At 36.8% G+C, this 23,268-nt stretch overlaps 1 protein-coding gene across 4 annotated transcripts in view; it reads right to left on the bottom strand.

The window, feature by feature from the left end:
• Positions 1-22,448, bottom strand: part of LOC306848170 (kazrin-A) — a 39,033-nt gene extending 16,585 nt beyond the window's left edge. The window contains exons 1-2 of one of the 4 annotated variants that reach the window (XM_079382552.1): positions 21,962-22,448; positions 9,632-9,715 (exon numbers count right to left, since the gene is read on the bottom strand). In XM_079382552.1, coding sequence (XP_079238678.1) covers positions 9,632-9,715; positions 21,962-22,142 — 265 coding nt within the window. In that variant the 5' untranslated portion in view covers positions 22,143-22,448. Of the gene's footprint in view, positions 1-9,631; positions 9,716-14,173; positions 14,237-14,847; positions 14,932-21,961 lie in introns of those variants that run through there. The other 3 variants (XM_079382553.1, XM_079382555.1, XM_079382554.1) reach the window with 3 other exon arrangements.
• Between the last annotated feature and the right edge of the window lie 820 nt (positions 22,449-23,268).

The raw sequence follows: 23,268 nt of genomic DNA, 5'->3' as shown, positions 1-23,268 counted from the left end.
TCAGAACAGGCTGAAGTCTTGACACGGGCATCTAATGCAGCTCTAGAATCTGCTTTAGTTTACTTTCAGACAGCAGATACAAGACAACACTGCAGATCTGGCAGGCTGTATTATACGGATTAGAGCTGTAAGACCTCTGCATCAACTAATCCAAAAATGAGCCTCTAGAATGCAGATGCGACTCTAGATTAGCTGGGTTCAATGAAGGGTTACGGTTGGCTCTAGCCTGAAGTTTCCTGTCCAGACAGGAAATATTTATTGTTTAATATTATATAAGTGTATGGAATGAGTTTTCACCTGGACTCTTTGTGCTTGCTATTTTTGTGCCTTTAAAACAGGATATCAGGGCTAATTTAAACAAGAGGAAACGAGCCCTGATCATACATGCTCAGCATAGTATAGTGGCCCAAAAAATGCAAACACTTAAACCATGTTCATTGCATTAGAGAAAAAACCCATATCAAACCAATTGGGACACTAGACCTTCTTTCAGAATCATTCTTCCTCTCAGTTCCACTTAAGGTCTTTAAAATAAATGCCACTTGGTTTAATGATTTGTTAACCAAATTAATGAAATGAATACATTTTTTGACAAGTGTGACAAAGAAATAAAAAAGGAAAGCACAGCGAGAGAAACAAAGAGAGGCATGTGAGTGCTTCTATGCTAGGTTTTCATTTAATTTAAAGAGTCTTGAGTGTTTTGCCCTTTGAGGACATTACAGAAAAGGGCAGCGATGTGATAGCCACGTTCTGAAGAGTTTAATTCTATTAGTGTAGTCAACCACAAAATAAAACTGTGAGCCCTAGGGAGAAGACTAGAGAAGGAATGATCATTGACTTAAAATCTCTCACACCACCATAAACAGTATTTCAAAAAATAACAGTGTTTGTCCGCAGTAATAGTTGCCTTTCTTTTATCAGATGAACGTTTGCATCATACACATGAAGTTTGGACTTGATAATAAACAGACTGCTGGCTTATGGTGTGTGTTTGTGTGTGTGTGTGTGTGTGTCTGTGTCTGCGTGTCCTGGAAAGCTCATGCTTCAGTTTGTATAGTGGGATGGAGTGATGCCAGGCCTGTCCAGTGTGATAAATACAACTCCCACAGTTCCACCACGACACTCTGTTTTATCCATCTTCTTATGGTGGGGTAATGCAAACAACTCTGATGCAAGACATTGCATCACTGCATATTTTTTCAGCTTTTACAAATTAATTTTACATTAAACAGAATGATGAGGACAAGTAAATAAAGCCATTTTCTCTTATATTTTCAACATTTAACTGGACAGACAAAAAAAAGATTTCACAATTTTGTCATCAATCCAATCCTGTGGAATAACTCACTAAAATAATTTCAGGAAGTAAATAAGGCATTTTCAAGGTTACCTCCTACTATTAATTAAGAAATGTTTATATGGGTGTACTTCAATGTTCATTTACTTAGTCCTGCAGTGTGACATCTCCACATAATAGAAAGAGAGATTTTAGTATTAAGCATAAAATGAGAAAGCTAATTATTTTCACATTATTTTGTTACTCTATAGTATAAATATTAAATTAAATATTATAATATTTTAAATAAACCTTTTTAGATAAAACTATTATTATTATTATTATTCATGAGTATGATGCACACCATTTAATCTTTAGAAATTGTCTTCTGCAATAGCACCTAAAAATAATTTTATGCAAATATTTACTTTAATCTAGCCTAAAGTTCATGTCTATTTCACACACACACACATAGGGCTGGGTATCGAGTTCGATACTTTTTAGGCACCGACCGAATTGCCTCAATACCACAGAGTATCGAAAAACGTCTTGTCGTTTGGTACCAAATTTTGATACCTAAGGGGTTAATCTCATCACCGTCAGTGAGCCAATAATCCTGCAGCACTAGGTGTGTTTGACTAGAACCGGCACGGCGCTGATAGATCAGTGTTTGACATCCGCGAGAGCATTTCGAAAGTGCACGGAGCAGTCCGCTCTCTATATCGCGCAGTTTGTTTACTACACACAGACTGAAGCTCGCGTGACGCTCGCGGTGATTTCAGCGTCTGCCGCCTAACTAAATGAGGACATAAACACATGAACAACATCTCCAGAACTGCTGTGAGAGTCAATTAATGAGCATTTTACCGTTTGATTAGAGTAAAACTATAGCGTCATATCATCAGGGACGTAGCTAGAGGATTGGGGGCCCCCTGAAAAAATATTGATTAGGCCTATAATATAAATCGCTTTCCTAAGCACAGCACTCGAGAGCAAAAGTCTTCAGATTTAGAGTGTTCTAGAGTAAGATTGAGAATGATTTTTATAGATTTTTAAACATTTTCTTAGACACGTGAAATCACGGAACAAAGCAGATTTACATGAACTCTTATCTCATGTCTGCTGAAAACTGCATTATAGCCTACATTGTGACGATTCGAATAATGGCATTAAAATATGAGAAATTTGAAAAGGCCAGTAATAGTTTGCATTCCTAAAAATTAATGTCTGTTATTTAACTAAATGGCTGGCAAATATTGCTGAATTGTCTCTCGTCATGTTTAGCTGCTAACACCTTACCTCAGCTCGCATTCAAGTCACGCGCAGCTCAGCGTCTGTGAACATAAATCCCGCCTTCTTCACTCTGATTGGCTGTTTCAAACATTTTGACATTGACGAGCGCTTTTGAGCCGCTGCACTGAGTTGGAGCATGCTATATTAATTAGAATTATTTAGAATGCCCCGGGCCATTCGTCTGGGCCGATGAAGGATATACGTACATTTACTACAATCCATTTTTATTTATATTACGCAAAGGGCCAGCCCACATTGTACAGCATAGGGGTGTGCTCAAAATATCGATTCTTAGATACATACCGATATAATAAAAAAAGATACAGTATCGATATTCTAGCCTTTAGTATCGATACTCCGCCCAGCCATTAGGGGGCGCAGCGGCGCCCGCGAGTTTCAAAAAAACTCATGGAAAATGTTAAAGCAAGATGTAGCATTTAAGCGATTTCATAGTGAAATATGTTATGGCAGTACATGGGGTCACAAAAAAGAATTATAAGAAGATTTAATAAGAAGTTAAGAATAATAAGAAGAAGATTTTGTGCTTGTGTGAGCTCAGACTGTACCCTTGGAAAGTTAAATGTTGACTTGTGGTAATTTCCAGATTAATACAATTTGTGTACAATTAATCAGAGCACTTAAAGTTGCAAATATTTAAGCAAAATGCACTGTTATAATGCACTTTTGTCTTCAATAAATTGAAGAAAAATGCAGAGTTCTGTTTGAGTAAATGTGTTCAGCATTAACTAATTGGCTCTGGCCCATGTATTTTTATTGAATCGTATCGAATCGTGTCACATTGTATCAAATCGTATCGAGACAGCTCTGTATCGAGGTACGCATCGAATCGTGACCTGTGTATCGAGGTATGTATCGTATCGCCAGGTTCTCCAAGGTATACAGCCCTAGTACAGTAGCCCACCGGGAAAACTCCCGGTGCTCCAGATGGCCAGTCCGCCACTGATCTCAACTCTGATTGGTCGTCTTGTTCACGATCTGGGCTGGGTGGGACTTCTGAGAATACTTCTTATCAGACTAAACCATTTTTCGGGAGGGTAGAGAGTAGACAATTTCTTTATCCAAATTGCATGCTTTTTTGTGGTTTTCATAATATCTTAGTTATAGAACTACTAAAATATTAGAATTATTCACAGAACATGGGCCTATATAGTATAATTCCTGGATTTTGTGGGGCCCCCTGGGCGGTGGGGGCCCCTAGAATTGCCACCACCTTTCACCCACTAGCAACGGCCCTGCATATCATATACACACAGAACTGTAAAGGTATTCCCGGAAACCCGTCAAAATAAAAGTTTCACTTGGAAGACACTGCGGCAGAAATATATTAATATTGTTCAGCGGACAGTACATACTGCTACTACTAGGCTACTATTAAAATTATTAAAACTTTATTATTATTTTTTTTTAGAAATTATCACACAACAGTTATTCCATTTTTTTATTTTAATAGTAAACCCCCTTTGTTTGCCAAAATAAATAAGCTTTGATTTTCAATAATTTAAAGAAATTAAATTAATATTTTATGTCTTCATTTGAAAACCAGATACAGAACACAGAATTTCTGAGGAAAAATAAAACCTTTCATTAGGCTATTTTAAGAATAAATTTAAATAAACTAAGTTGTTTTTATGCATTCAAATATTTAGACATCCTACACCAGAATGTAATAACAATAAAACATATGGTGAAAGAAAATAAAACACCCACTTATGAAAGTGGATGAAGATTTAAAATTTCTTGAAGTCTTTAACAACCTAGAAGTGATGCATTTTAAAATGAACACGCACTAATGTAAACGTAGCCTAACAGATGTGTAAACTGAAAACAATTTGAACTTTATTAAAATTATTTATTTATTTATTGTGTTGGATATATTTTGTTCCTTTGTGCAGTGGCTCAGGAGATGAGGCTTTGAGTCTGTATAAATATCAACATTAAAAAATATTTTTTTGAGATAATGTAATCTTATTAAAACTGATTTCATAAAACTGGTATCGAAAAAAGTATCGTTCAGGAACCGGTATCGAACTCAAGGTATCTGTACCGGTATCGAAAATTTTTGAACGATACCCAGCCCTACACACACACACACACACACACAAGAGTGAGCGAGCGTGTGAGCGTGTGTCTGTTTGAATGTAAACACGCTTGATGATGTAACGGTCCATTGTGACTGCATTTACAACAACAAACTTTGAAAACCACTTGAATCACATCGGCCTATACATCATCTGAACACACACATGAACCCTCTCCCAGTGAAACCAGTCATGCACATACAAAGAAACTTTTGCTGCTCTCTGTTACTCTCTAGCCTGAGGGGAAATGCTCACGATCAGTCGTTTACTCACCCGCATTCACCGCTCATCCCTCACTGTCATCTACACCAAGTCAAATGCTTCAGAATAAAAGAACCTCAGCTATCATCTCCTGCACTGAATCCAACAGCACGCCAAATTCAAAAGCTCAATCTCCCTCTTCACCTGCCAGGAGTGGCTCCCACTGGTTTACAGATATTAACTGTCCTCAGACCTCCCTCTTTTAAACGCTTAAAAAGGAGGAGCTACAACTGACACCACACACACACTCAAGGCAAACGGAAAGGAAGGATCTAGGGTCAAGGTGCAGAATTTCAAGCAGGTAATGACACTCTTTTCAAACACATCCATACACACAGCACTCTCACTTGCCAGATTCCGGTAAGAGGAAACCACACACACACACACACACACACACACACACACACACACACACTTAAGTTAACAATCAACAACTAAAACACAGTTCTCAGAATAATCTACAGGAAACTCCTGGTATTGCAATCTGTCTTCATTCAGTTGTTTTTCTCAATAAGTTTAGATTCAAGTATCTCCATTTGTGTGTGTGTGTGTGTGTGTGTGTGTCGATTCACTGCAACAGACTAAATGGAAAGTTGACACTTACACAGCACATGCTGTCAAGCATCACTTTTTTTGCCCGGGAAAAAGATCTGCAAGTGTTTCACTGTGAGAAATTTTATAATAAATACAGTTGCTGAAATACACACACACACACAAAAAGTCAAATAATAATTCAGTATCACTTTACAATTATATCCCATTAATTAAAGTTAGTTAATGCATTAACTAACAATGAGAAATTGTTAGCTTATTTTATCTCAAGTCCATTAAATAATATTATTAGATAAAACTTTTGATTTTAATAGTGTATAAGATTAATAAATGTTCATCAGTTCATGTTAACTAATGTAAGTTAAAAACTGTTGACAAATTGAACCTTATTTTAAAGTGTTACAGTATTTCTCTTCTGTAGTCTTTTCAATTAAAAATAATATTAAAATAATTCAAAATAATATTAAAACACTTTTTGTAATATTTAAACCTTAAAGGATTAGTTCACTTTTAAAAAAACTTTTGCTGATAATTTACTCACCCCCATGTCATCCAAGATGTCCATGTCTTTCTTTCTTCAGTCCAAAAGAAATTAAGGTTTTTGATGAAAACATTTCTCCATATAATGGACTTCATTGGGACCCAAACGGTTCAAGGTCCAAATGACAGTTTCAGTGCAGCTTCAAAGGGCTTTAAACGATACCAGACGATGAATAAGGGTCTTATCTAGCGAAACGATCGGTCATTTCAAAAATAAATAAAGTTTAAGTTTTATAAGCACAAATGCTCGCCTTGCTCTGTTCTGTGATGCGCGTTCGTGACGTCACGTAATACGCAATTACGTTGAAAAGGTCACGGTTGACTTAGGCGGAAGTACCGAGTCAGTGTTTACAAATGTGCGAAAGGAGGACCATATACACATATTCAAATGTCTTTGTGTCAGTTTATCGTTTAAAATGCCCATTTGTGCGTTTCCTGGGTGTTTTAATATTAAAAAGCCTACTGACTCGGTACTTCCGCCTACCTCAACCGTGACCTTTTCCACGTAATTGCGTATTACGTGACGTCATGAACGCGCATCACAGAACAGAGCAAGGCGAGCATTTGTGCTTATAAAACTTAAACTTTATTTATTTTTGAAATGACCGATTGTTTCGCTAGATAAGACCCTTATTCATCGTCTGGTATCGTTAAAAGCCCTTTGAAGCTGCACTGAAACTGTCATTTGGACCTTGAACCGTTTGGGTCCCAATGAAGTCCATTATATGGAGAAATGTTTTCATCAAAAACCTTAATTTCTTTTCGACTGAAGAAAGAAAGACATGGACATCTTGGATGACATGGGGGTGAGTAAATTATCAGCAAAAGTTTTTTTAAAAGTTAACTAATCCTTTAAGACCCAATTTTTCCATCTGAATTTTTAGTTGAACCTCTATATTATAGTAAAAACAGATTTATCACACATCAGATAATTATAATGTAAACACATATATGCCCAACAGCTGAAACAACTAAAAATGGTGTCTAATGAGTAATCTTAAATTATCAAAGCTATAAAAAAAAGTTAATTTAATGTGTGTTCTTAATGGAGATACAGTGGGTTCATATAATTTTTACATGTGTTACAATCGTCCCTGTAACAAACTATTTTTAAATAAATTCATTATTATTATACTTAACATCATAAGCCTAATAATTGTACAGTTGCTTTTTTTGCACACGCTACCATTTAACAGTTAAGGGTCTGTAAGTGTGTGTGTGTGTGTGTGTGTGTGTGTGTGTGTGTGTGTGTGTGTGCGTGTGCATTTCAAAGAAGTCTCCTAGGCTCACCACAGCTACATTTTTTTTTCAATCAACAATACAGTAAAAATGGCAATATTGTGAAATATTGCTACAAGACATTTTTATTATCAATGATAAAAATCAATGGATCAATTTAATGTATTCTTACTGAATAAAACAATACATTTCTTTATAAATCTTACTGAACCCAAATGCTAGTTTATACATTTTTCTTTCCAAAAAAGGCAGGCAGGTTTGTAGTAGTTTTTCCAGTTTGTACCTTCACAGGGAATCGAACCCCTGACCTTGGTGTTGGCAGCATCATTCTGTATCAGTTGAGCTGCCTGTACAAAGGGCTGTCTCTTAAAAAAGTGTGCAAAGGACCCAGTCCCAAACTGCATTTTTGGCCATGAAATACCCCAAAAGCTGTAAAGCTCACTTGGTCACATGTACACACAAGATTCACATTCACTCAGGTATTCACAAACCAAAACTGATACACACACAAAATCTGTGTGCCTGATTGCAGCTGTGCTGCTTTTCAACACAGATCCCTCAGGATGGTTTGTCAACACACACACACACACACACACACACATTACACCTGTCAACAGTGTTCACACACACATACAAACATACAATCCCACTTGCACAAAGGAATGTAAAGTGTGGCTAACTGCTGTGCCAAGCACACCATAGCCAAAGACAAACAAATGCAGGCTGGTATCACCTTCTGACAGTTATTATTCTAGTCTTCGAGTCACAGAAGCAGCAGCATTTACACTATATGAAGTATAATAAACAAACTCACAGGTGCCAACATAAGTTGATAACATGAACCAAATGGAAAAAAACGTAGAGAATAAACGAGTTATAAAAGAGGAGAGGTTTGTTTAAGAACTACAGGCACAGCCATTCCCTCTGTGGAGATGATAAATCAACTGATTCATAATTTATAACCCTTGATTCATAAAAGCCAGTGATCAGAGATCCTGAATCAAATGAGCCTCCAAGAGTCAACCTGCAGTCAGGCCAAGAAAACATTGTAAGATAATACGGTAGAGTCTCTCTACCACTCCATCTCTCTTTATTCTCCCTGTATGATAGAAAAAGAAAAATAACTAATAGCAAAGAGGATGAAGGGCTGCTGCCATGTTCAGTAGAGAGTGAACGTGTGCAGTCTTGCATAGCCAGACTGGACCACTAGCATAATGCTTGGTCCACATTGAATCTCATTCTGGCCAAGAACCATTTAAATAGGCATACAGTCATCAACCACACTTTTTAGTTGATTTTACATGCCGTAAAGCTGAAAAAACACAATAATAAGGCATCAGAGCTGTGCCGTGCTCAGGATGAAGAAGAGTAGTCGGCTCACAGGGAATCAGGCTCAATCTGGGTCATGTCATGTACTTTCCACTGCCATGTAAAAATAAAGGCAAAAATTCCCTCCAACCCCTTCAAAAAACAAACAAACAAGCTCCCAAGAAAACAAACTGGCAGCTCATTCAAATGCACAGCAGTTCTCATAAAAGTTGTATAGACAATGATGAAATTACTACAAAATCTCATAGCTCACAATTCCAGTAACCAGTTCTTTTGCAGAAGCACACTTTGCTACGAAGAGGTAACAAGTAAAGAATTTTCCTAATAAATATGCACTACCTTTCAAAAGTTTGGTTTTTTTTATTTTAAAAGAAATGCTGTTCTTTAAAACTTTCTGAACTTACTATTTATCAAAGAATTCTGAGAAAATCTAACAGTTTTAACCTTAATAAGCACACCTGTTTTCAAACTTATTATTATTATTATTATTATTAAGATGAAGATGAAGAAATATGCCAAATCAACATATTAGAATGATTTCTGAAGGATCACTGAAGACTATTAATCAGCTTCATCATTACAGGGAATAAATTACATTTTAAAATATATTAAAATAGAACAGTTATTTTAAATCAAAATAATATTTCACAAAATTACTGTTTTTACTGTGTTTTTGATCAAACAAATGCAGCCTTGGTGTATCTTACTGAACAGTATTGTAAAAAATGTGCATCCCAATTCCCAGACAAAGCCAAGCAATCAGATTGGAGCTTATGATTTTGCAAAAGCCTCTGTCCCTTTAAATGTGCAGCCTGATGTTGGGTGTGTGTGTATGTATGTGTGTGTATGTGTTCGTTCATCTTCCGGCTCAGGAAAATTCTCCACTCTCTACCTCTCAGGCGAAACCTCATAGATCACTTTGATTTTCAATCTGACACACACACACACACACTTTCATTCCACTAGTCAGTGGTGCATTTTAGGGTATTTGTGTTTATCTGGACTTCCCTTACATGCTTTTCAGCATGTACGCTATTCTTACCTTTATCTAATGACGTCTCCTGAAGAACAACGTCACCTTTTTGACCAAACTCTGTCAAAGCTTTCTGTCTTTGCACCGGTGCATCTGAAAGAGAAACACACAGACAGATAACATTAGAATTTATGAACATTATGTGTTTGAGCAGTTTTCACTCTTCTGGTTTCATCACGATCACTCCATATGGTTGGAAATTCACATTTTAGTGAAATAAATGTCTAGAGTTCAGCTTGAATGACCTCTGGTAGCAGCAGCAGCAGCAGTATATCCCACCTCTGATCCGGCTGAAATATCACACCACTCACTACAGAAGAAACTGGAAGCATTTAACACACAAATCAATGCCAGAATAGAGGCTCAGCCACTGGATGCTTCTTATAACGCCTTCTGGATAGATTTCAATGCTTAGAAAGCTTCTTTACCTAATTAAAGGGAGCGTAATCTTATAACACTAAATCACCGGCTTTATTCTCTCCCTCTCTCTGAAGATGTTTTCTCTTGTGTCCTCTGATCACCAATCACTCAATTTTAATTTCAGCACCGACGGAGATCCTGTTCAGCAGGTGCCACAGCGTCAAAGATCAACATCCTTCAGATGAGTGTGATAAGATCCTTCTTAAAACACTTATACACATGTACACGAGCACTTGAAAAATATTGATTTTGTGATTGTGAGCGACATAAAATCACTAAAGTGCTAAGATGTTTCCTTTTTTATCATTCTCTCTTTGAGTTTTCTCTTCATTATAGCAGACCGAGTGGGGTCAAAGTCTGAGACCACTAGGGGAAAAATGCTTCTTTTTATAATTTAATACAATGTTTTTGGTACAAATTATGTTCTCAGCAATGCAATTCGAGTGAAAAATGTGTCCTGCCTCTGGGTCTCTCTTGCATGCTGAGTTTAACAGATCGATGTTGAATGGATGAAATGTGTTGTTTCCCAGACAGAGAGACAAAAACAAGATAAAAGAGAGTGAGGGGGAGGAATGACATTTCTAACTAAGAACAAAATGCAGCAGAAGAAAAATGTCTTTGTTAAAACTTCAAACACAGCTAAGGCATTTTAAATACAGAATATGAACCGATTTGTTCCTGGTGTTCTTGTAAATCCTTGAAAAGGCATCCTCTCAAGCACATGAATTCAGATGGTAAATCATGGGAATCAACTGGGATGACTAGAGAGAGGTTAAATTAATACAATCGGTTTACCAACCAGATTTTACATTGCTTTTGTGTGCTCCATGATGATATGAAGTTTGAAATGTCTTATTCAGGGGTCAGAACTGTCTCCTTGACAGAAAGTCTGGAGCCAAGTCAGGACATGACCAGGGGTTGCTAAGCAACTGATGCCAAGGTAACAGCGCCCAAAACTCATATACCCATTTCAGGCAGAAGGTCATCAAAGTTTGGAAATAGGAGACACTAGTGGTGCAAAATACTTTTCCAGGTTACGTCAATTGAAACAGCAACTGATTCACAATTAAAAAATGCCCTGTTATGGTATTAAAGGGGTCATCGGATGCAAAATTCACTTTACAAGTTGTTTGAACAAAAATATGTGTTGGAAGTGCGGGTACACATCTATCCTATAATGATAAAAATCCACCCAGTGTTTTTTTTTTAAAATCCCTATTTTAAAATTCTCTTTCTTAAATCAGGCTGTTCTGTGGTTCCTGGACAAGACCTTCTTACCTTAGACCCACCCTGAGTGAGCTGAGAGCTGTCCACCTCCGGAAGACAAGATGCCTCTGATTAAGCGATTTAAGTGTGTAGTTGTTGGATGTAATAATGAATATAGCAGTCGTCATTTAGTCCTGACGTCTGAGCTGCTGAAGACGCAGAAGATTAACGTTACTTTCATTTTGAAGGGAATGCGCCGATCTCCGATCTACATAAATGCATCTATGCTCGCCCGAATCATTCGTGATCCAGCTTTATCTACAGAAGAAGTGAGTATAAAGGTTTTTATGAATCTTTGCAAATCACCTTTCCTAATACTGTGCAAGTTAGCCAGTTTTGCAGCTGAAGTTTAGTAGTATCCTCCATAGATATATATACCTAGATGCCTCATTATCGACTGTTTCTATGGGCCGCGATACGCAAGCCATCTGCCATTTTTGGAACAGTCTGCGAATCTTTGAGCGAACTGACTGTGTGCATCTACAACAGCAAGTTATGCGCTTGTATATCTTTGAATATTCATTGATTATTATGGTGAATGCGAGATGGCTGACGCGTCAACATATCTGGAGCAGTCGAATAGGGAATCTACACATGGTCTGCTCATCACTCCACCGAAGAGAGGGGCGAGGTCAGCAGAGCTCACTAGCATTTAAAGAAACACGGACTAGAACAGCGTGCTGAAGACAGAGCTGATTTTGACAGGGTAAATTAGGTGTTTTTTACACTACCATTGAGACAATTTAACCACAGTATGTTACAGACCTTTCATTAAGACCCTAAAGAATCATATCAACTTGTGTAAAATGGGCATCCAATGACCCTTAAAAAAAACCCAGCAACTATGTATTCTAGAAATTCACCATCAATATGATGACAATTTTTCAGCTATTGTATTTTTATGTAAGTTAATATATATATATATATATATATATATATATATATATATATATATATATATATATATATATATATATATATATATATATATATATATAAATGTAGATTTATGTATATTTTACAAACATCTTAATGTTTATATACATACCAGTCTATTTGAACTACTAAAATGTGCTTTTTACCTCAAAATGTACTAATAACTTCCAAATACATGTGGTAAAATAAAAATCCATAATATAATGAATTAGAGGTCACTGGAATTGGCCTAAAACATGGCCAATACTCTTATATGGTGGACAGGGTAATACACACAAAAGCCCTATTCAGACGGTACATAAGTTATTTTCACCATTTACAGGGGGTAGTCTGTGATTTTATTGCCGTCCGAATCCAGAATGTCGGTGTTTATCTCTCACCACCTACGCAAACCAAATTAGCTACCATTTTTTGACAAACACCAAGGTCGTGTAGTAATTTAATTGCCGTCTGAATCCACATCTCTGAGTTTACAAGAAGAAATCGTTTCAAAATTCAATGTTTAAATCACTGCCAAACACCGTATGGTAACTGTTGTACTTCGCTGTAATTTGCATGTATATTTATTTCTGAAATTCTGGAAAGTATTTACATGAACAATATTTCATAACTGCTCCACCACATCGAATGGAAGCAGAAAGAGAAGAAAAGCATGTAAACATTTGAAATGGGTCTTTATTATGGCAGCAGGATGTATGCAATACACTTAAAAATGTGTGTTATATACAGTAATATACATAACTATATCACGTCTAATTATACACAACTATAGCGTCTATTTTTCTATTTTTAAAAAGGAGATTAAATAATCAAATAATAACAAGTAGGGTTATATATCTTAAAATATGCTTTGAATAATAAGAATACATTTTACATAAGTATTATTTAATATATATTTTACACAAAAATAAGAATAAATTTATAAATAAAATTCATTTTATTTTCAGCAGACAATCATGTAACTGGCCACATGAGCAGCACGCTCCCATGTCCGTAGGATCACAGAACTCGCTTCTCCACTGTGAATAAACTGCCATTCGAATCCACGAGTTCTCACTGTAAATTTATTTTTTTACAGATGAGCACATGAGAAAAGATTACCGTCTGAATAGGGCTACAGACTAAACACCAAAACATGGCCCTAAAATAATGCAATATGTCACAAAACGCCCTAATGTACATTATTGATAAAGACTTCAAAACAAAATTAGGCCCATTTATATAAAATAAACTGTTATGCGTCAAACCGGGACTTCTGAGAATGCCCTTTTGCCCTGTTTTCACCATACATTTTACAGTAATTCTTACTGTTTTTACACACAAAACCCATAAATGTGTCAGTATTTTATAGTGAGCTTACATATAATTCAATGTTAAACCATTTACAGTTTTTCACCACATATGGCAAGATAACAAATGTAGAAACACGGAGCTCCTACTTTTCCAAGAAAATGCATGAATTATAATGCACAAATAAGTTAATAACACTGAAAGAGAGATCCGTTTAAAGCGATCAGCTGAAGCTGTGCTGATGGCCTTGTACATTCCCTGAATGACAAGCGATCAATGTTGCTCTCACAGGCGTCTCTTCAGGCCTTCATCAAGCTGCTATGTTCTGAATTTGAATGCGCTGCTGATTTTAAAGTGTAGAGAGACCACCGTGAAAACTGTCAGTGCTTTTAATAAAACCTTTAGCCTTTTTAACCTCCTAGCTTTAATGCCACAACTATGCCTGCCTAAATCTTCTCCTTGATCAGTACGCATGCATGTGCGGAGCTTTTTCCATCATGAATCCCAGTACAATAATGTCCAGATGGCACAGCAATGATAAACACCTCTGGTTTAACAGCCTAAATATTGGAAAGTTTGAGTTAAAGTCTATAACTGCAGAGTATAATATCTGTGATCCAAAATGCACATAAAACTTACCAAAAAATTCCAGTTTGTCCAGACAGAATTTGACATCTAGCTGTAACCTCCCAAACCTCATTGGTAGGCAGGGTACATGGTTTATTTCAGAAGCATATCATCTTTGAGTGCTGCAAATAGCAAATACACACACGCGCACACACACACACACACACACTTTCTCTCTCTCTCTCTCTTTCTGGCTGGTAACTCCATCCAGTCGTTCTGATGCCAAACAGTAAACAGATATAAGCTCGCTCTCGACATCTGTGTTTAACATTATAGTGAACACTGGCAAACACCAACACATACAAACTGCACCCTCACAACTCAAACATTAACACAAAACGTTTATGATCTACTTCTTAACATACTGTGATGATACTCTTTTAAAAACAATCCACAAATGTAATATTCAAAATTATCACACATAAATGCTAAAAACTGGAACCCAAAGTACTATGCTACATACTATAAAACAACCACAGCTGCATTCTTTTACAACAAAGCAAAAAACTGAACTGAAACCCTATCACAAGACACATAAACCTTTAAATATGGCTGCACATTCAAATTTGGCTCATCAGATTACATACCAAAGAGCAAAACTCACATGCTCCATGGGTTAATGGCTGTCACAGTGTGAATAACAACAAATGCATTTGCTCTTTCTCACAGAAAAAGAAGCTACTCACTTTTTTCCTGTTTTGTATCCCTACAGAAGTAAAAGAGAGAGAGAGCGAGAGGCAAAACTGTCCTGTCAGCTCCTCTAGATCTTCCATACTAACAGAGCAGGTGGAATATGACACTCTTTGAAGTGTGTGTGTGTGTGTGTGTGTGTGTGAAGTGAGTTCATTGAGAAGTTTAAAGCTATGCTGTGCAAAGGTTGCGCAGACTGCCCCTTTACAGCCTCTCCCACATACACACTTTCACAGAGATTCAACCCAATGTGTTATACTGTAACTGTGATAAATGAGAAGTCAGCTTATGGATGTGCTGCATAAGGGATTCAAAATTAACACTCGACAAGCAATGATTGCAAGTGGAAAAAAAAAAAAAACACTTTGAGGCCAGTTGATTTATTAGGAGCTGCACATAAATATCGAAGTGTTAGACTGTTAGTCTGCCTTTCTTGGATCTATTCTCTTCATTAAATCAAAAGAGAAACAATTTCAACCAGCTGGTAATCAACCTGGAAATCTGGTCAATCAACTCATTGGCAAAATATGCAACATTTTTTGCTAAACTCCAAAAACCTATTCACTGCAGTTTCCATTGGAAATGGACACTAATGGCAGTAAAACACAAACAGCTTATTTGTTTTTTTTAAATTATGATTACAGGCGCATCTGCGCAGATTATCGATTAATAAAATCTTATTTTTACTTGGTTCCTTGCACAAAATTAAGTTAAGACTTTAAAACACCTACCATACATTCTGACAAATGCTGGGTTGTTCCAACACAACTTTGGATTGATTATGGACTAACCCAACTTTTGGGTTAAATATTTAATTGAAAAATTTTACCCGACAGTTGGGTTAGCCCATATTTAACCAAAAGTCAGGTTGAACCAACCCAGCATTTTTAGGGCCAGTTTTACTAACAGCTTGTGCCAGCACAAACTGTCTTTTGCTGTTAAAATAGTACTGTCAGGTTCTCCTAAAGACGTACAGTGACGAATTAGCGCCGAAAAGGAGTGGACACAGGTATTTTTGCACCTGACCTTATTGAATATGCATTTCTAGGAGTTTCCCTTTCAGATGCAAAAATTATGGGAGTAGTGTATTCAAATGAATCACGCAACGAGATTTACTAATGTTTGTGCTCGTCACATTTCTGGAATTTGCGCCATTATTTAACGCCCCAAAAAAGCATGTTTTAAACTATTTTGCACTTGAAATGGATACAATTTGTTGCTAGGAGATGCACTGCAGAGAACAGAGAGCATATGGTCGAAGGGAGAGGATTTTTCCACACGTAGCTTATTAATTTATTTGGAAAGAACACATTATCCGAATATATTGTTTGCCAAGCTATGTTATTTTTAATTTGCTTCAGGAAATAAAAGACCACTTGGGAACCCACATCTAGGAGTTACGCAATACCAGGTCTATCAAAACTGTTGCAACCCTTCATTTTTTGGCCTCTTTTCTTTTCCGCGTACCGTGGCTTATTTCTTTATTGTTTATTCGCAACTACGCTAATTTGTGCTGTGCTTGGTATATTGTGTTGGTCGATATGTAAATGAAATATTGCGTCTGTGTTCTTTAATTTGTGCATTGTTAGTAAATCACCCGCAGAAATTTCCATGCCCATCGGCGCCGTGTTGGAATTGCGCTCTTGCGCTAATTTGCCCAGTTTAGTAAACCTGGCCCATAGAGTGTAGTGCATGATTTGTAAACTAATTAATTTTGATGTTTGCATCATATATGTTTGGATTTTTTGACATAGTAAATTTGCTACAACAAACACAACACTTACACTTGTGATGTGGGGCACGTCATGATAAAAGAGTCACAATAAAAAAGCACAAACTAAAATGGCATGCTGGCACACCAAATGCATTTTTATCTCATGTTTGCTTTTGTTAACACTATTGGTTACATTTAGGGTTTAACGTAGCTGATATGGCAAGTTAACAGTATAACCATCCATTTTTTTCCCACAAAAATATGTTTTTCTGTTAATGTAATGCCACATAAAGATTCACGGCACATAAAAAAAAAAAAACATTCATGACCGGTAAATTCTTAATTCATCCTTGGCAGGTGTGGAAAAAAAAAGCTATTTTTGGATTTTGAGTACATTCATGATTTATTATGTTTAAATACAGCCACACACGTTCATGCAAAGTGACTCATACAGAGATCAGATGAACTGTAATGCTCTTGAGGAGTAAATAGCTTCAATCAAGGGCATTGGAGCAGCAGCAGTACGTGCAGCTGTCAGGTGACCTGAACACCTTCAGAACGGAGATAGCCAAACATATCACCAACACAACAGTAAAGATTTATGATTACAGCGTTCATCAATTCAGCATGCACGAGGGTACCTGTAGAAAAAAAATTCAAATAAAGGAAAAAGAAAGTGAGAAAACAGAGGGATAGAGAGAGAAAGAAGAGAAAGAAAAGGATGGAGGGAAAAAATGTGGTATTGGACCGGCATGTCTGAGATTCTTATTGCTCAATGGATGCCTACGACAGAATGCATTGCAGCACAAGTTTTGTAGCTTCCACAAAACTGATCTTTAAAAACAACAGATTCTAAGCGTTCTATAATGCAGTGTGTGGATACGTTTAAAATCCTTCATATCAAACCAGCAATAAGCAATAATATTCTACACTCTTAAAAATAAAAGGTGCTTCACGATGACATAGAAGAACCTTTTTTCTGTTTCACAAAAGGTTCTTTGTGGTGAAAGAAGGTTCTTCAGATTACAAAAAGGTAAGGAAGAGATGGTTCTTTAAAGAACCTCTGAGTGAAAGGCATGGCTTGAAGAACCTTTTGAAGCACCTTTATTTTTAAGACTGTAGGTGGCCGTTGACCGAAATGAGTTCTTGAATAGCTGACGCCGATATCAGGGTAGCTATTTACTGATATTTAACGATAATGAATATGATGATAATTGAAAATCATGATTATGCGTCATTCACAAGTTTCATTCACAAACATTTCTCATTATTATCAATGTTGAAAAAAGTTGCGCTGCTTTTTGTGGAAACCATAACATATATACACATTTCAGAATTCTTTGATAAATAGAAATTCCAAAAGAAGAGCATTTATTTGAAATAGAAATCTTTTATGACATTATAAATATGTCTTTACTGTAAATTTTGATCAGCCATCTCAAAATGGCCAAATACCAGTTATTGATTCATCTGTCTGACCAATTTTTTTTTCCACTAATTATGATATCACTAGCAATTCTGCCCTTTGAAATCATGAATCAGCCTGAAACGTCACAAAGGTCTATGACTGTCCTGTGTCTCAAGAGTGGCAAATCAGCAAAACAGCTAGCTACAGCAAAAAGCAATACAAAACACTCACAGTTGTGTCAATAGTGGGAGGGAAGGACCAATTTTTTGGCTGATTATTTAATAATGACTGTAAAAAAAAAAACAAGTGAACCAGACTTTTCAAAGAAACGAAGAGCAAGTCAGTCATATTGTCATAAGCACACTATCAGACTGTGTTTTGTTGTTTTATGGTGTGAAAATAAGTGAATCACAATCATTGGTGAGGTAAGAGGGAGTGAACATCAACGAGACTGACACCACATCATCAGAAGATAGATTAAGGCACCATTATCAGTTTAAAAAAAATAAATAATGAATCTGCATTATTCAAGAGAATAAAGGTTAAAGTCTGCATGAAATGAAATTTCGCTCTTTCTATTTTCTAAATGCATGTTATAGATTTATTGTGGACAATTCATCTCTTCATGTTTAATTTTTTATTTGACTCCTGGACATTTCTAATCATTTAGACCACTTAAAGCCCACCTCTGCAAGGTTATATTCATACAATTTTGAGTGCAACGCCCACATCTCAAAACCCAAGCAGCAAACGATGCATAGAACCAGTCTTAATGCTACATTATTTATTTTCCAATAATTGGTTTACATTCGGATGCATCTCTTGATGGTGGTGATTTAGCCTGACCTTTAATGTTGCTTTAGTGCCATTTAAAGCCTTGCATCTTAAATTATGGTGATTCCTTTTGATCCGAGTGTGGAAATGGTCTTTATGAGCGAGCTGAGCTCTTGACTGCTTCAATCCAGAGGCTTGATGTGGATATATGTCGAGATGTTTCATATTTTGCCTTGCATTTAAATCAGGCAGTTCACACATCTGAGGGATCAGGATCAGGACTGCTTTAAGCCAGCTCCCATCACAGCACACTCCTATACATATACATAACACCTGTCTCTTGCCGAGAAACAAACAACTGGATGTATTTTGCATTTTAATAATAGATAGACAAGCACATGGACAAACACCCTTATGAAAATATAATCACTTTATATACAACGCAACATAATCGAAATCTGAAGAGCTAATGACCCGCTTAATAGCTCATTAATGTCAGTAGGATAAACTAAAAGCATTGATCAGGTGGAGTGTGTCTGAGCATATATGGTGAGAAAGGAGAAAAGCTTTTAGCTGCATTATCAGTCCTCCTCTTTGTGATGTCATAATGAGAGAAGATTGCCTAGCAACCCACACTGCTGCCTAGAGACAGATAGACAGGGAATTGGAACTTGAACAGCCCCTATGACATAATCTAAGATTAACACAAGCTCACCTGTATGGAGCCAACCTTCTGTTGCCATTGTCTCTCAAGATTTACTAAAAAGAAGCGCAAGTTAGTGATTTATCATAACTAATTAGCTCATTCTCAAGCGTATATAAGCAAGTATAACTCCCATAAACAGAAATAGCCAGATTTTGTGTGTGTGTGGCAGCTGACAGCAGTTACATCAAAGCAATTATGCAGCCAAGCCATTAAGGCAATTTACAAACATCAATATCACATAAGTCAGATATATGGCCAAGTGCACTTAGACCCATTCTCTTCTGGCTATAGTGTGGAAACGCTACATAAACATCATCTTTAAGCAAATAAAATAACTCAGAATCCCATAAAAACCCATAGTTAATGTAGATACAATGCCATAATCAGGAAATTAACTACAAGCAGACAAGACTGTGTGTGTGCTCGTGTTTATTTGTATGCGTTTAGTGTCTCATTCATTAGCAGCAGGTCTTTGTAGGGCCATCTGCACTGCTACTCTCTCTTCCAAGAGATAAATAAACACTGTTCTCATTTACACCGACAGGCCCATGTCTGGGCGCATGTGTCCGTGTGATTTTCCATCTTGATAAGTCATTATTTTGTCAATACACACATCCTGCATTCTGACATGTGGCAAAATGCAACAACAAAGTCCCCGATTAGCTGAAAACAGCTTGGACAGACTGAAATACTGTATCTTAACTGGCGCTAGCAACGTCAAGGTCATAGGTTTGATTCCCTGGGAATACATGTAATGATAAAATATATAGCCTGAATACTTTCTAAACCGCTTTGGATAAAAGTGCCTGCAAAATGCATAAATGAACACATAAATAAATTGCATCAAGTGACTTGGCAAGCCAAACTCAAGGCCGAAAAGTGCTTTTCCTGGAGTGGATGTGGGACATTAGACACAAGATCGCAATCTGCTGAGCTCTCAATGAAGTGCTGAATGAAATCAGAGAGAGCTGCGGGCAAGAGCCTCACAGTGATCCTCTGAGTGTCAGGATTCATCTGCAGTTATATTATATAGCAGCAATGTAACGCATAATGCACAGTTAGCCGGAATCATCACAAATTAAAAATCCTGTTAATATTTATTCTGAAGGGGCTTGTTTTGCAATAACTACTGACTTTGCATTATCCCACTTGTTATACGACCACTTACCAAATAAATAAATAAACAGATATAAAATAATGTCTTGGCATACACAAGGGTCAAATATACAGTTCAGAAATCAATATACAAAATTAACACCACAAATGACCAATCAAGTAGCCTTATAATAGGAGAACACTGTAAAAAAAATTAACAGTATTTTACAGTAAAATTCCATGTGATATAAAACCATTTACAGTTTTACAGCAACACACAGTTAGTCAATTAACAGGTTTTGACTGTATAATTTTTTTACAGTGCAAGTTAGATTTGTGCTAATCAAAAACACACATAGACTAACCTTGATTATCTAAGAATAGAAGTGTAAATTGATGGCAGCATGTTTCTAAGGTGAAGCAAAGCTTCACTGTCACTTCAGGGCACATCCAGTTCATCAGTAATTATCTGAGATTGTTCAGTAATTATGGAAATCACAATCATGATTCATCATCGTGCCCTTAAGCAAGGCACACAACCCCAGGGCGGCTCTGGCATACAGTAGGTTGCTTTGGATAAAAAGCATCTGTTAAATGTTATGACCCAAACCCACCCAGGGTGTCCACTCCACCCAGTGAGCGCAGGTGGATCAGAAACAGAGACTCACTCTGATCACCCAAGAGACTCAAACAGAAGCCATCCCAAGCTACACCACGCAGCTTAGAGACAATCACAAGAGTGACCAATCAATCAATGGTGGCTACAACTGCACACTGAACAGCAGGAGAGCCTCTCTATAGTGTGGTACACTTAGTCTGACAGCATTAATGGAAAATAAAATGAAGGGCCATTTCCTGAAACACGAGCTGTGCTCGATTACATTACTTGGGTTGTCAGTAAAACAGTTTCTCTTGTGGATATAGTCTTCCTTAAGCAAGGGAAAGATCTAAAGGTGTGAAAAATGCAGATTTATTCACAACATTGGGGCTAGATTTGCACTGCAGTGAATTTTTGGTACTGGTTATGTAACATTTCATAATATTACCTACATATGGATTTTGGCACTGTACCATTTCAATAAACTGAATTAATTGTTGTTAGAAAAAAAAAAACATTTTAGTGGGGGAAATAGGTCTTACAATAACAAAAAGTTGATCTCTGATACTGATCTAAAACATGCTGATGAATATAAAAACTATTTTTCTTAACACAATCATTCTGATGTGTTCACACAAAAACCGTTCTGGAACACCAGCTGTGGAAACTAAAAGAAGAAAAAAGTCGCCGTACTAACATTAACCCACTAGAATTAATCGGAGGAAGAGTGAGAGTTTGTATCTGTTCTGCCATTCACCCGAAGGTCACACAGGTAAGCGATATGAGCGGTCACAGACTCAGGTGCGGTTCCTTACCGTGATGGTTCTGTTGTTGCTGCTGGTGTTCCTGCGGTTCGCCCGGTTCTTCCAGCTCGCCGAGTTCTGCCAGTCTGTGGCCGGTGGCTGTCAGCTCCGCGCGCAGGGTCGCCACGTCCTGCTTCGCGCTCTGGATCGCGCCATCGATCCGCTGCGCGAGCTGCTTGTTCTCGTCCATCATTCTCCGGATCTTCGCCTGCGGGGAGAATTCACGGAACCCACGGAGCGAGTCATATCGCCTGCTGCATCATAAGCGCACTAAAATCCCATTCTGTCAGTGTCCTCTATTTTATAAACGTAGAAATCCCCCAAAATCCACAAGGCGAGAAAAGATATTTAGAGTCCCATACTGTCTAATGTTCGGAGGTGGCTGTCAGAAAGAAAGACAGACAATGAGAGACGGAGTTTGTAAAGAGAGAATAAAACAGCGTGCTTCACTAAACGCTTTTTTCTGCCGCGCGCTCTCGTGGAGAGAGTTCAACGCACTAGAGACTTCGAGCGGCTCTTTAAACGGACTGTACCATCTGAGAAAGAAAAGAGGAGGGCACCTACCGAAAGGAACGTTCCATTTGCATATTAAACGTATTTATTTAAAAACTTTATTTTAAAGGGAATGAATGAATGAATGTATAAGTAAAACATGTGTTTGATTATTTTATTTTTAATAAGTAAAAAAAAATACTCTTAATAGTTTTAACTTTTTACCAATAATTTGCTTTTTCATTCATTTTTCAGTTCACAAATAATTTTTTTTTCAATATCATCTTTGATAGGCCTATATTATTTTAATTTAATTTATATATCATATTTATTTTAAAGGTCTATTCGACTGCATGATATGCATATTTTTCTGAGTGTGCATGTACAGGTTTGTCTACATTTCTGAAGGCCACATTTTGAAAATGTCCTCTTAAATATCTTAAAACATTTAGAAAATCTACTTGTGGGGTGTTTTGAAGTGTGAATTTCAAGTGTTTTTTGGTGTTTGAAAGGTTCGTACATCTGCCAAATGATACTTTGCTTTAAATCTAATAAGGTGAGCAGGTCTCTGTGAGGGTTAAAGAGTAAGATATGGTAAATATCATTATCTTATTGTGAAAAATATTGTGTCTGTGATACACAGTCGAGACTGTAATATAGCTTCTAAGGTTTTAATATGTCTAGTGTGACACTCATCCTCACTCATTCATCTCGTAACTTTATACTTCTCCCACAAACATTTATTTTTATTTTATTATTATTATTATTTTTAATGTATGAATTAATAGCCTGCATCTATGAAGAAGAAGAGATAACATTGAGACATT

The sequence above is a fragment of the Barbus barbus genome (assembly GCF_936440315.1).
Source record: "Barbus barbus genome assembly, chromosome: 28".
Lineage (NCBI taxonomy): Eukaryota > Metazoa > Chordata > Actinopteri > Cypriniformes > Cyprinidae > Barbus > Barbus barbus.
Note: the sequence above shows the minus strand (reverse complement) of the source record. Positions and strands in the feature narration are given on the sequence as shown.